This window comes from Fundulus heteroclitus, chromosome 1 (genome assembly GCF_011125445.2).
Source record: "Fundulus heteroclitus isolate FHET01 chromosome 1, MU-UCD_Fhet_4.1, whole genome shotgun sequence".
Lineage (NCBI taxonomy): Eukaryota > Metazoa > Chordata > Actinopteri > Cyprinodontiformes > Fundulidae > Fundulus > Fundulus heteroclitus.
The window spans coordinates 43983348-43997121 of record NC_046361.1 but is presented as its reverse complement, the minus strand read 5'-3'; the positions used below and the strand labels follow the sequence as shown (position 1 = coordinate 43997121).

Genomic DNA, 13774 nt, shown 5'->3' with positions numbered 1-13774 from the left:
GGGTCATCTGTCTCTCTCCTCTCACATCAGCTACCTTCAAGTCACGTTTAATATAATGATCAGGATGATTAATCCAAAAAAGGTAAAAAAATAAAACTGGACTTATGTTCCGAAGTTGGACACGTTTCTCTTCCGTCCAGGAAGCTTTCTCGGTTATAAATGTCTGGAGTAGTGAGGAGTTCCAGCTTTATAGACCTGGGGTCCGTTCTTCGTACGTTGCTTAAAACATCCGAGATCAAATGAGACATCCAAGATGATTTAATCTGGCTAATCATGATCCGGCTAATTGGGTTCTTCCAACACACCTGTTGTTTACGATTAGTATGGCTGGATTGAGTTATCTGAGACAACTGCGCGTTCATGCGTTTGTTTAAAAGGGGAAATGTATCGATAGTAGAAACATTGATCAGCAACGCTGCTATTGGCTGTTCAGCATGAACAAAGAACACCCACAGTTTTTCTCCCAGCAGAACACGAGCTTTAATGGAAGGTTATGATTAATTTGAGTCATTAATTAAAACGACAGGGAACACCTCAAAGTCTGTTAAAGCCAGGAGAGAGGGCTGGCAAAAAGTAGCAGACAAATTAATGTGTAAATACTGTCCATGGTAGATGTTTCTATCACTTTCTACAGTATGAATTTTTGCATTTAATAATTTCATATTTCCTTTGTTCTTTTATGTCAGAGCCTCCATGGGACCCATTAGAACATGGGGAACAGGTAAAAGTGAAGTACAAGAATATTCTACAAAATAGTAGCATTTAATTATTATACTTTATTTTAAAAAGCCACTTGTTATGTCAAGAGATCCAGATTTCGGTGTCATTCCTTAGACACGGGAAGTAAAGGACACGTGCAAATTGGGAATTTTAACAAAAAAAATTCTTTATCTATGAAAAAAGAAGTTCTTCCTTCATTTGGAGGAAGAACTTTTCCAAGTCATCCACAGTTTACACGGTAAAACTGTATTGCTCCGTGGCTAGATAATCCATCCATAGTTTTTTTTTCTAATACAATATACGGCTCGACAGGAAGCAAGCCTTTCAAAGTAAAACTAAACTTCATAATAAAATGGCCTGAACAAATCTTCTTACTGAATATGATAAAAATAAAAAGTAAACCATCATACAAATAACTTAAATATTTCCTATTTATGGCTCTAACACCACTTTTTCCTCTTTAAAAGCCACTGTTAAATGATGTTTGTCTGTTTATAACAGCCACCAAGAAAAATCTCTCTACAATTACACTGTCGCGCTGCGCTAAAGCATCCTGTCTATTGCGCAATACGCGATTAATTCATAAAGCTCTAAAATTATTCTTGCACCTTCAGCAACAGGTTGCTGTCATAAAAATGGACATGGCTACGGCAGACTTCTCTATCTCCTTCGCTTATAAAGCTGCGATCTAATCTTGTTTAAATGAAATAAGCCTGCTCACGAGCAGGTTTAAGCTGGCGCACATGTTGCTATGACAACAAGTCCAGGATGAGTTTCGAAGAACCAAACAATCCAAGATCATGCCAAATCGTCAACAAGGAAATCCTGCTAACTGAGTTAGCGACGTACGAAGAACGGGCCCCTGCAGGCCTCCTTAGAGCTTAGATGCACCTGGAACTGGTCCTCCAACCATGGAGAGTCGTTAGGCTCCTCCTTAGGCTCCTCGTTTGGCTCCTCCTTAGACTCCTCGTTAGGCTCCTCGTTTGGCTCCTCGTTAGGCTCCTCCTTAGGCTCCTCGTTAGGCTCCTCGTTAATCTCCTCGTTTGGCTCCTCGTTTGGCTCCTCGTTAGGCTCCTCGTTAGGCTCCTTTTTAATCTCCTCGTTTGGCTCCTCCTTAGACTCCTCGTTAGGCTCCTCGTTTGGCTCCTCGTTAGGCTCCTCCTTAGGCTCCTCGTTAGGCTCCTCGTTAATCTCCTCGTTTGGCTCCTCCTTAGGCTCCTCGTTTGGCTCCTCATTAGGCTCCTCGTTAGGCTCCTCGTTAGGCTCCTCCTTAGGCTCCTCGTTAGGCTCCTCGTTAGGCTCCTCGTTAGCGTGGCTCCCAGGAGGAATGTTGTGGTCACATCATGGAGGTGTGAACTGGGCAGAAACTCAGCAGGAATCAAACCTTCAGCTGAGTTGTAAGTTTCTGAAAGTTGAAACCTGAGTCCTCCTCCTCTGGTTAAAGTTGTTTTTTACCGCTTTACATAAATGGCTTCCTTCACCCTCTCTCACACCGTCTGTCTTCTCGGTCCACGATGTGGACATGCTGGTCCTCAGAGTGTCCTCTGTCCCTGAGGAGGACAGCAGAGTCTTGTCCTGAGGAGGAAGCTCTCCTGTGTTGAGCCGTGCGTCTGTGGAGACGTTGTTTGGTTTCTCCAATATAAAGATCAGAACATTCCTCACTGACTGAACTGCAGACACCACTCCGCTCATCTTAGGTTTGGGATTCTGTCCTCAGGATGGACCAGCCTCTGTCTGAGGGTCCTATGGGCTTTGAAATGTGCCGGGATCCTGGATCTCCACACGACTCCAGACATTTTGAACTGAGAAAGCTTTCTGGGTGGGAAGCGAAGCATCTTCAGCTTCAGAACAAAAAAGGTTAAAAATAAAACAAATGGACTTTTTTTGTTTTATTTTGAACCTTTTTTGGATTGGTTGGTCATGACCTGGATGATCTTCACCAACATCAGGATGACACTTTTTGCTATTTCTCTAATCTCTGTAGATACAATTCTCCAACTTTTATACAAAGTACCTGCATATGTTTAGTAAAAATGGTACCAATCACAAAACCTTTACGTATATTGATTTGTGAATTAATGTCAGAGAAAAAGACCTCAGTTACATCCCAGCCCAGACCTATCAGCCGTTCTTTAGTAACCTGTATTAGCATCGTGATTTAATATTAGTTGTGGATAAATGCGCATTTTACCTGAGAAGCTACATTTTCAAGTGACATTAGTTGTGATTCTAGCAGTAGCTGTTTGGCTGCTAAACAAAGTTTACCAAAAAGTGTCTTTCTTACCACTGAATCTGTTTTTGTTTCTCTCAATAAAATTGGAAAACCCCAGCCTTCAGTCTTCAAATCCACCCTGCTGGGATAACAGAATTAAATCTAATTAAGTTTACCTCAGCAACTACGAACGCCATCTAAACGTATCGGTACATCTAAAAAATATGCATAAAATTGCAATATTTCAGAAAGTGGAACAGATTAATCACACATGCGGAGTCAAACGTTTGCAGCTTTTATTCTTGTCATTTTAATGACTATAACATCGGACCAATCAGGTTTTGAGCACAAACGTTCTGGCCTCCTGCATGAAGTCCTGCAGCAACCCTCTGTGGCATAGAGGCCATCGGTTCTGCTGAGGTTCTGGAAGCCCGCATTGCTCTGGTAGCTTCAGCTCATCTTGTTGGTTCTGGTTTCTCTCATCTTCTTCTGGACAACAGCCCAGAGATTCTCTATGAGGTTCTGGTCAGAGGAGTTTGCTGCCAGCCAGGACCAGGACCACCTCGGTCAACCCCTAGTTCCCTACTGAGCTGCGTGTTGAATGAATGTGTGCGTGTGATTGGGTGAATGTGGTTCTAGTGTAAAACGCTTTGGCAGTGTGGGCCGGTACCAAGTCCTGCTGGAAAACAAAATCAGCTTCTCCAGGTGCCTCCCTACACAGGGAAGCATGAGGGGCTCCTGGTAGATGGGCCTGGGAAACGGCTGCATTGACTGTGGACTTCAGAAAGCCCAGTGGACCAGAACCAGCAGATGACGTGGCGCCCCAAACATGTGCTTTCATCTGAAAATAGGACTTTTCTTCGTCTCTGGTTCAGGTTCATGAGGAATGTAAAGCTTGTAGCCCATGACTAAGATCCATCAGTCCGTTCCTGGTGAAGCTGTTCTGCTGCTGGTTCACCTTTTCCTTCCACAGTTTTTCCTTCCACTCAACTTTCTGTTAACATGCTTGATCAAGAACTCTGAACAACCAGCTTCTTCGGCAGTGATCTTCTGTAGCTTCTCCTCCTGGTGGACGTCTTGATGAAGGTCTTCTGGACTTTTGTCAGCGGTCTGCTCCAGGACGGCGCCGCTTGCTGAGCATCAGAGGCTCAGGAAACCTCTGCAGGTGTTTAGAGTTCATTTTTTTCACAGTATTCTAGTTTTCTAAGACACTGATTGTTGGGTTTTCATTCATTGTAGCCAGAATCATCCACATTACAAGAAACAAATGCTTGGAATAAATCGCTCTATGTGATGATTCATTATAATGGTTTGACTTTCTGAGATGACTGGTAAAAAATATTGGCAGTTTACACAATATTCTAATATTCGGGACCAAGCTGGGGGCCTGGAGGTGTACAAGAGAATGAGAGCATAGATTCCCACTCCACACCGGCAGGGGGCGGTACTGAGCACTTTAAGTTTTTAGCCAACCATCAACAAACTCCAGGAAAAAGAAGAAAAAGAAGATGGCGGCCTCCACGGCGTCACGTGAGCTCTTCACGGAGGGAGTCCGAGCGGTTCTTCAAACGTGGCCGGTTCTACAGGTGAGCCCCTGGACCGGGTCAGTTACCGGGTCAGTTACCGGGCCCGGAACCAGGTCCGTGAGAGAGATAGACAGCTGGTACCGTTCCAGCACGTGACCGGCGGCTGAAACTAGCCGGCTAATGCTAATAGCAGCTGCTCGGGTTCCGGCTCATTCCGAACCATCCGAACACCTGTGCAGTCAAAACGGGTCCAGGTCCGGATCCTGAGTTTAGCTCAGCTCTCTGATTACCGGACTAAAGATAGATTCGGAACAGGGTTTAGGCTCAGAACCAGTTGATCAGGAACTAATCCGTGTTCTGACCCAGTACTGATCACTGAGGTGCCACACGGGATCAGTCAGCAACTGGTTCCGTCTCAGCCGTCCTCAGACTGGACCTTCTGATAATTAGGAGCCACTCTGACCCATCAGAACCCCTGCTTTAGCCCATCAGAACCCCTCCTGCGAACCTTGCCTCTGATTGGACCCAGAGTAAATTGGTCTTTGATGTTTGGTTTGATGATGAGAAGAAAACTAAAAAGTTCTGATTTAACTGCGGCTGTAGTTCAGTCTGTAGTTGGTTCTGACCCAACTGACGTGTTTCTGTCCCGCTGAGCATCAGTGGGGCCCAAAAACTCAACACCTGTTAGCAGCAGCTAACTTTTTCTGTGATTAATGCAACCTGACCTTGATCAATGTTAAATTAAACAGATTCATTAGCATAAACCAACACACTAGAACATGTCATTTAATTTTCATACATAAAATTACAAATAAAGACTCATGTTGTTCATTTATTGAACAGAAAAGATTCACATCAATGATCCGGCAAGGACAACCAGCACTAGATTAATATTTGCTTTTAGTTCACATTTTCCTGTTTTATTTTGTTTACATGTTCCTACATTTTATTCCAACTGGTTTTTTACTCTTTTATTTAGTTTTTATTTTCCAATGTTTTAATCATGTAAAGCACTTTCCTTTGTCCTTATAATGAAATGTGATACAAATAAATCTGGCTAGACGGTCTCACTCTATTCAGCAGAATATAAACATAACGTAACATTTCCAGCGTTCTGATTGGTCGATCCCAGCATGGGGCCGTAGGATTTGTGCCCCACTATGTCTGCTGAGAGCGTACTGGGCATGCTCACTGAGATTCCAGATGTTCATTATTTAAGCAAACGTTGGTGAACCCCGATATTAAAGAGCCTGAGGAGGATTTAGCTGCTGAGCTGTTAGTTTTCAGGCAGACTTACATATATAGACACAATGTTTATAATATAATGTTATTGGTAAGGTAATCTGTCTTTTTACAATATTAATCTATAAAGAACGATCCTATCCGCTGATTACTGTGAACATAGAGCTCCACAGCGCCACCTGGTGGCCCCACATGCAGAGACGCCACAGCTGCTGTGTAAACAAAGTTTAATGGAACCTCTGTGTCCCAGATCGCCGTGGACAATGGGTTTGGAGGCGTGTACGGCCAGCAGAAAGCTGATTGGATGGTGGACGTAGTTCAGCAGTATTTCCATGACAACGGTACGTTTCCACGGTAACGGCGAGTGACCACATCCCGTTCAAATGAGGAACGTTCAGTCAGAACTTGCCGTGAAACGTTTTAATGTTCTAATCAAATAACTGCAGAGGAGACCTGATGTTGACGGCGTAACGCTGTGTGTGTGTTATTGTGTGTGTTATTGTGTGTTATTGTGTGTGTGTGTGTGTGTGTTATTGTGTGTGTTATTGTGTGTTATTGTGTGTGTGTGTGTGTGTGTTATTGTGTGTGTTATTGTGTGTGTGTGTGTTATTGTGTGTGTTATTGTGTGTTATTGTGTGTTATTGTGTGTGTGTGTTATTGTGTGTGTGTGTTATTGTGTGTTATTGTGTGTGTGTGTTATTGTGTGTTATTGTGTGTGTGTGTTATTGTGTGTTATTGTGTGTTATTGTGTGTTCTGGGGGGCAGCTGACCTGCAGCAGTACGAGGTCGAGGACTTCCTGTCGCAGCTGATGGACCAGGAGTTCGACACCGTGGTGGAAGATGGCAGCTTACCTCAAGTACGTGTTCTCCCTCTCTTGCCGCAGCGTACCTCAGAACATCTGAACAGAACTCTACAATAAAACCCAACTGACCAGAACCAAGGCTAGACCTGCTGAGTATGAACAGAACCGTCCTCAGCTGCACAATTCCTCTAGATCAGGAATGCCAGTCTCATTTCTACTCATGGAGTCATTAAAGGGCCGGTTGCTCCTGTATAGATGATACTTTTAATTTCATAATTTCACTCCAGTTCACATAAAAATGCACAGTAACCTAAAAGTAGCCCCTTAGGCCCACTTTATACACTTTATCTGCAAAACACTTTAAACTCATTATTCTGCATTTCTTCTCTTTTTGGACATTTCTGGGTTTTAATGTGTTGTGGGGAACAGGATGCTGTTACTACACAGTTAAAATAATCAACATTTATTACAGCAGGCTCACTTTTAGCCACTTTATACACTTAAAAGGATTTATGTCTCCACTTCATGACATGATCTGCCTTTTTAGGTTCTGGAGGGCCGCATAAAATCCCTTGATGGGCCGTTTTCGGCCCGCGGGCCTTGGGTTTGACACGTGCTCTAGAACCTCAGCTGGGGATCAGTTTTCTGATTGGCTGTTGAAGCCAGTGAAGCTGTTCCTACCAGTGAGCTCACCTGTCCTGACCAGGTGTGTTCTTGTGTCTGCAGGTGTCTGTCCATCTGCTGCAGCTCTTCGCTCAGTGGCAGCAGGGGGCGCTGCAGCAGCTCCGAAACGGCATTCAGACACTGACTCACAGCAAGACGCCAAGGGCGAAGGTCGTGGCTCCGCCCACACAGTCAGACGAGGAAAGTGAGGGAGAATCACAGGTAGGGCTGCAGAACGTTTATGGTTCAGGACCAGATTTGATCCCAGATGATCTCAAAATAACGTCTTCACCTCAGGGTTTTTTTTTTTTTACATTTTTTATTTTTATTTTGTGAGAGCATTACAATACAGTGATAGTTACTTTCAGGGAACATACAATGTTGTTACTGCCACTCACAATTATTATTATTTTTTTACGTATAAAATTATACAAATTGAAATAAATTACATCTAACAACTTTCAACAAATTGGGAAAGATAGACCTACACGAAAAACCAAAAGAAAATAAATAAAATGTCTACCAAGCAGTTTTGAAGTAAAGTATAATAGATACATTAATACAGTAATCCTTAGATACAACAAAACATTCAAATAAAATAAAATAGATAACAGCAGTGCACGGTTACCCATTCTGTCTGTTCAAGGCCGGCATATTTAACCCACTAGGTCCACATCTTAATGAATATGTTTTTTTGGAGTCGGAGGGAAAAGGTGATCCCTTCCATAAGGTAAATGTCATTAAAATACTGACCCACTCCTGTATTGTGGGTGGGTTAGGGTGGACCAACATCTTGTGAGTGCTTTTTACCAGCGGTTATCAAAATATCAAGTAAGTATTCATCAGATTTCCTGACCTGTAAATCAAAATTTCCTAAAAAATAATGTTGAAAACTGCATAGGTAAATTGGTATTAAATAGACCACTTAATACTTTATGGAGCTCTGCCTAAAAGGGTTTAACCACTGGGCATTCCCAGAAGATATGCCAGTGATCGGCTTCTCGGTGTCCGCATTGCCTCCAACATTCAGCTTCCCCTCCAGTGAAATGTGTCTTTTGTTTTGGTCTAAGAAAGAAACGGATCATAAACTTCCAACCAAACTCTGGCCTTGAATGACAGCTGGTGCATTTCCACTGGGATTGGCAAATATCAACCCAATCCTCCTCAGATATTAACAGATATTAACAGATGACCCTCCCTCTTTACTCCCAGGTGTTTGTGAGATAGTACTGCTTGTATTGGGGGACCAGTTTGATTTAAGAGCTCTATATTTTTCCATCTAGCTTGGTAGGATGGGTTACACAGATTAACTAGAGGTCTAATCTGAGCTGCATAAAAATAGCCTTTAATATTAGGTAGTGACATTCTCCCTCGCTCTTTTGGGACTTGTAAAGTCTTAAATCTAACCCTGGTTTTTTTACCCTGCCAAATAAATCTAGAGATAATCTTAATCAGTTCAGAAAATTGATTTGGGGGAATTTCTACAGGGAGTGCCTGAAATAAATAGAAATATCGTGGGAGAATATTCATTCTTACAGAAACAATTCTGTGACTAAGGCTAAGAAAAGAAATTGAGTTCTGTGTACATCATCTTTAATTTTCACCAGGAGGGGGCCGTAATTTATCTCTGCTAACGTTTGAATTGTTTTTGGTAAATTTATTCCGAGATATTTTAATGACTTTTGATCCCAATTGAAATGTTAGTTTTCTCTAAGTTGCTTTGTGGGTTTATAGTTTATGGTCAAGATTTGTGTCTTTTGTAAATTTAATTTATATCCTGAGTAATTACCGAAGTTTTCTAGTCATTAATTTGGAGAGTGAATCAGGAGGATTACTTAAATAAACCAGCACATCATCAGCGTATAGCGCCACCCTATGGTCTTCTCCAGTAATGCAGATGCATTTAATATTCTGAGTCTGTCTTATCCATAATGCTAGGGGCTCTATGTAAAGTGCAAATAACAGAGGTGAAATTGGACATCCCTGTCTCGAACCCCGTTCCAGTGTTATGGTGTCAGAGACGTATCGTTTTCTTTTATCTGAGCCGATGGTTTGTTGTATAATGTATCGATCCCTTTAATAAAAATGTTTTTCAGGCCAAATCTTTCCAAGATAAGAAAGGCCAGCTTACCGAATCAAAGGCCTTCTTGGCATCTATACTAACTAAACAGGCTTCAATATTATTCTTTTGGATGTAATGTATTATATTTAAAGATTGCCTAATGTTGTTGTGAAATAAATCTAGTCTGATCGTTGTGTATAAGCTGAGGAAGAACTTTTTCCAGACTTCTGGCGAAGATAGTTGCATAAAGTTTGCAGTCAACATTCAGCACTGAGATAAGCCTGTAAGAACTACACTCTGATTTATTTTTTTCCCTCTTTAGGAATAACGGAAATCACTGCCTCACTCCAGGAGGGAGGCATTTTAGCTTCTGTTAATGTCGCGTTACAAGCTCAGAGAAGGGTTGGCACTAGCTCAGCTTTTAATGCTTTATACCACTGAACAGAAGCCAGCAGGTGATTTGTTTGTTTTTAGGGTGGAGATGGTCTTAGTTAACTCAATCTCAGTCATGGAGGCTGTTAATATTTTGTTTTGTTCTTGCGTTATAGATGGTAATTTGAGAGATTTTAAAAAGTCATCAATTTGCTGTTCAACTTCTAATTGGGGTTGTGTATACAAGCGCTTGTAGTATTTTCTGAAAGTTCTTTGTATTTCATCTTGTTTGTACTGTATACTGTATAGAGTATAGAGTCCATATCCCTTATTTTCTAGATGGTGTTGTTCGTTGCTTTTGCAGTTTCCTTGCCAGAAAGTGATTTTGCTCCAGATTCATAATAAGTTTGTCTTGTGAATATCATCTTTTTTTCAATTTCCTGTGTATATATTACATTTATTTCCTCTTCAACCCTGTTTTACTCTATTTTTGGTCCGTTCTGTTTTGCCAGAGGCTCTTATTGTCAGACCGATGAGTTGTGGACGGTACCAAACGGCGTCATTTAAAACCCGACAGCTAAAGTTAGAAAATAAAGTACAGAATCTGCTGGTGCTGTTTAGCAGGTCGGTACTAATAAGGGTCCAGTTCGTAATAATTTGGCGTTTGCTGCTGGGGACTTGCTCTGCAGGAACAAGGCGTTGATGAGCAGCTGAGCAGGAAGTGATGGGATATATCTCCATGGAGAGGGTCCTTCAGCAGTTTGGTTTATTTCTTATCAGTCGTGACAATTATTGAGTTTCTGATTTCTTTTATTCTACTTAATTTGTTTTAATTTCAAATCAAAACAAACATAATGATTTAATTTGTATTTATTTTTCCAGAGAGAGGAACTAAATGGTCTGTTTTGTTGAGTGTTTTTATTTAATATTCAAAATTATTAGAAAACATTCAGAACAGCACATATTAGATATTCTGTAGATCAGGGGTTCTCAAATGTTTTGTGGCCAGGGACCCCGTAGTAGTGTTTTTTTTATATTTCTCATGCTGATAGTATTTTTTAATCAGCCTTTTGTGTTAAATGCATTAGGAATTATTTATGAAAATGAAAAAAAAACAAAAAAAAAAAATATATATATATATATATATATATATATATATATATATATATATATATATATATATATATATATATCTCAGTGGCGGCTGGCCCATAGGGGGCGCTCGGGTGCAGGGGAAAAGTCAAAATATATATAGATTTTAAAAGTATTATTAATGTCAGTTTTTACTTAATAGTACGTGGCTACATGTTATAAGAATTATTAAAACACTTCTACTGATTGCCTCTACCAATTGACTCAAAAGCCAAAACGAATGGCTTTGGGGGTCCTGTAGTCTTTGCCCTAGCTGCACAGTGATAGGTGAATAGACCAGTTCACGCGTGACGTCACGAGCTACATCCGCGTCACGGTGGTAGACAAAAGAGAACTGTTTTCGCTTACCAGCGTGACTAAATGGGTGAATTAGAGCGTACTTTTAGTTTATTTTTAGAATCTAAACAATGCCTATGACTTGTTGTGCTCCCGGTTGCACACAGAGGCATTCCAAATCGTTTGGTGTACGTTTCTTTCGTTTACCGAAGGACGAAGAAAGAAGAAAGAAATGGATAATTTCAATGAAAAGGACGCAGGCAGACAATCCCAATGGACTGGGGGAGCCATCATACCATGACAGAGTTTGCAGTCTACACTTCATCTCCGGTAAATACAACTTAATTTTGCATTGGTCATTGTTCTACTTAAATCATTATATAAATAAAAAATTAGGATATATACTTAGGTCAAGACGTAAACGTTAGTTTCGTAATAATATACGTACATGTAAAATGTATGCAAACCCTCTGGCATGAGTCTGTGAAAAGGATTAATAAGACAAAAACACCAAAATAATCCTTAGTGAACAATGTTTTTTTATTAATTAAATGCTTATTGTGGAACCGTAATAATTTTCCGACTTTTAATTTAAAAGCATGTACTGGGTTAGGCAGGGAAATCTATTGGCCAGCCCCACCAAGATTTTTTTTTTTACCAGCCGCCACCTAATTTCAGCTGATTTGGCTTTTACCTTGATGAAATGGATGGAGTTAAATATTTGTCCATTGTGTTACTTTGCTCAACCCCGACGCGTCCTCAGCAGCGCCTCCTCAGGCCCGACAACATACGTTTCACGAAGGGCCACTGCTTTAGGTCCAGGTCCATTTATGCTTCCTTTACCCCAAATAAACACTCGGCTCCTGTGCCGACTCCGCAGTGAATATGGACCCGTCACAACACAGACCCCATTGCACCAACTGGAAACTGAAGGAGCACCACATCTGAATTTTCAAAATTATTCACTAAAAGCAGACTGAATTAACACAAAGACCTCGCTGTATTGATAAATATACGAGTTCAAAATGTTGATATATATATATATATATGTTTATATATATATATATATATATAAACGGTTACAACTCAGACGTCGTAACAAAGCTTCTAAGTCTGAGTCTGATGCACAATTTATGCCGCAAAATACAAACACGAAGCAGTTTGATTTTTGCCCGATGACGAGAGAAAGAGAACTGGTGAAGCAGCACAGAGTAACAATAATTCTAGCGCTCCATAAAGATGTTATTAATCAGAGAAATCTTTCTGATTGTTTCACAGCGGTTACCTTCAGCAGGTAAACTTGCCCACAGCAACACACCTCGGCTCCCCCAGCCCGTTTCTGTCTGAATATGCGCTAAAACTGCCTCTTTAAAATGAACTGCACGGTGCAGTCTGCGCCTGTCTCAATCGCAATGAGAAGTATTACAGATCTGTGCATGAACATAGTCAAGAAATCCCCCCAGGAGCGGCGTTTTGTTTTTGTTTTTTTCCCAGGAGCAGCGGTAGCAACAGAGGTGTGTGCGTCATGCGCGTCAGAGCGTGTCACCGGTTAAAAGTCGCGGCGCCATGAGCAGCAGCGCTGCGCGATACATAGACAGTCACTCAATTTAATCTCGTAAATAAAACTTTCGGCCCAAATTAAATATTTCCTCTGACGTAAACGACGTCATATAAGAATCATTACAATACATTTTTATTTATTGATTAAATTAACAGTTTTTTGAGCTTTACAAAAGAAATGCTTATTTACACATCTTTATTGTGTGTGTGTGTGTGTGTGGGGGGGGGGGGCACACGGTCAGACACCATTACAGTTTTCGCCTCGCGCACCCCCTAGTGGTAGCTAATACAGGGTTTCCCACACTTTGGGAAACCCTGTATTAGATCAATTACTGGGTTAATGTTAACCTGGGTAATCAAAGCCTAACAAACATTAGATGCACCAAAATAACGATAACAAATAACAAATTAGTTCTTCTCTGCCCTCAGTGTATTCGCAGATGGATGTAAATAGCTCCGCCCATTTTTCTATGACATCACTATCCACATATTTTGGCTGCATTTATCAAGTAGGCATGGTGGTTATGCAGAGTTGCCACTAGAGGGCAGTTCTGAGTCAGCAGCAAACATGGAGATGGTTGATGGTCCACTAGCAGCTGGTCAGAACTTCCTGTTGGTCAGTTAATCATCTGTGTGTGTGTGTGTGTAGGTGATGGAGTGCGAGGAGTCCAGCCCATCCGTCAGCACGAGACCTCCTCCTCAGGACGAAGAGGACGGCTGGACCGTGGTCCGGAGGAAGAAGTGACGAGCACAATTAGAACTTTACAAACTGAATTTTAACTGGACTTTATTGGACTCTCTGAGCTGCTGCCACCCACTCCAGATCGGCCTGTTCTGATGGATTAGCGGGTTCTTTATTCAGAACATTAAAATGGTTCTTATTCAACAGAACCAGTCAATCAATAAAAAAACAGTCCATGAAATGTCTTTCCTAATTGAATCTGGTGCTGCTCTTAGGTCAATAGAACCAGAACAGGTAAGAACTGTGATAAGCGGAAGAACCTGAGCAGCACTCTCCACCTCATGTGACCTGAGATGGGTCAGATCTGATCCAGCACCAGTGTAGGACCAGATGCTGGATCAGTACTTGGATTGGACATCAAGCTGAAACCATCAACCAGAACCCTGATCTAGGATCTAAACTGAACTTCGTGGTTCTGTGTGGCATCCGGTCTTATTCTGACTG

General features: G+C 41.4%; 1 protein-coding gene across 1 annotated transcript; it reads left to right on the top strand.

Annotated features, from left to right (window-relative positions):
* The first annotated feature begins 4382 nt into the window (after positions 1-4382).
* tsr2 (TSR2 ribosome maturation factor) lies at positions 4383-13511 on the top strand. The gene is made up of 5 exons (XM_036143992.1): positions 4383-4518; positions 5951-6041; positions 6466-6557; positions 7230-7388; positions 13238-13511. Exons 1-5 carry the CDS (start codon positions 4441-4443, stop codon positions 13331-13333), a joined length of 516 nt encoding a protein of 171 aa, XP_035999885.1. The 5' UTR covers positions 4383-4440; the 3' UTR covers positions 13334-13511.
* The last annotated feature ends 263 nt before the right edge of the window (positions 13512-13774 follow it).

What these genes read in the sequence shown, in the direction of transcription:
- tsr2 (XM_036143992.1), top strand. Translation starts at nt 4,441, where the DNA reads ATGGCGGCCTCCACGGCGTCACGTGAGCTCTTCACGGAGGGAGTCCGA. An exon ending in AAGATGGCAGCTTACCTCAA is followed by an intron (nt 6,558 to 7,229) that starts GTACGTGTTCTC and finishes TTGTGTCTGCAG; the next exon opens with GTGTCTGTCCATCTGCTGCA. An exon ending in AAAGTGAGGGAGAATCACAG is followed by an intron (nt 7,389 to 13,237) that starts GTAGGGCTGCAG and finishes GTGTGTGTGTAG; the next exon opens with GTGATGGAGTGCGAGGAGTC.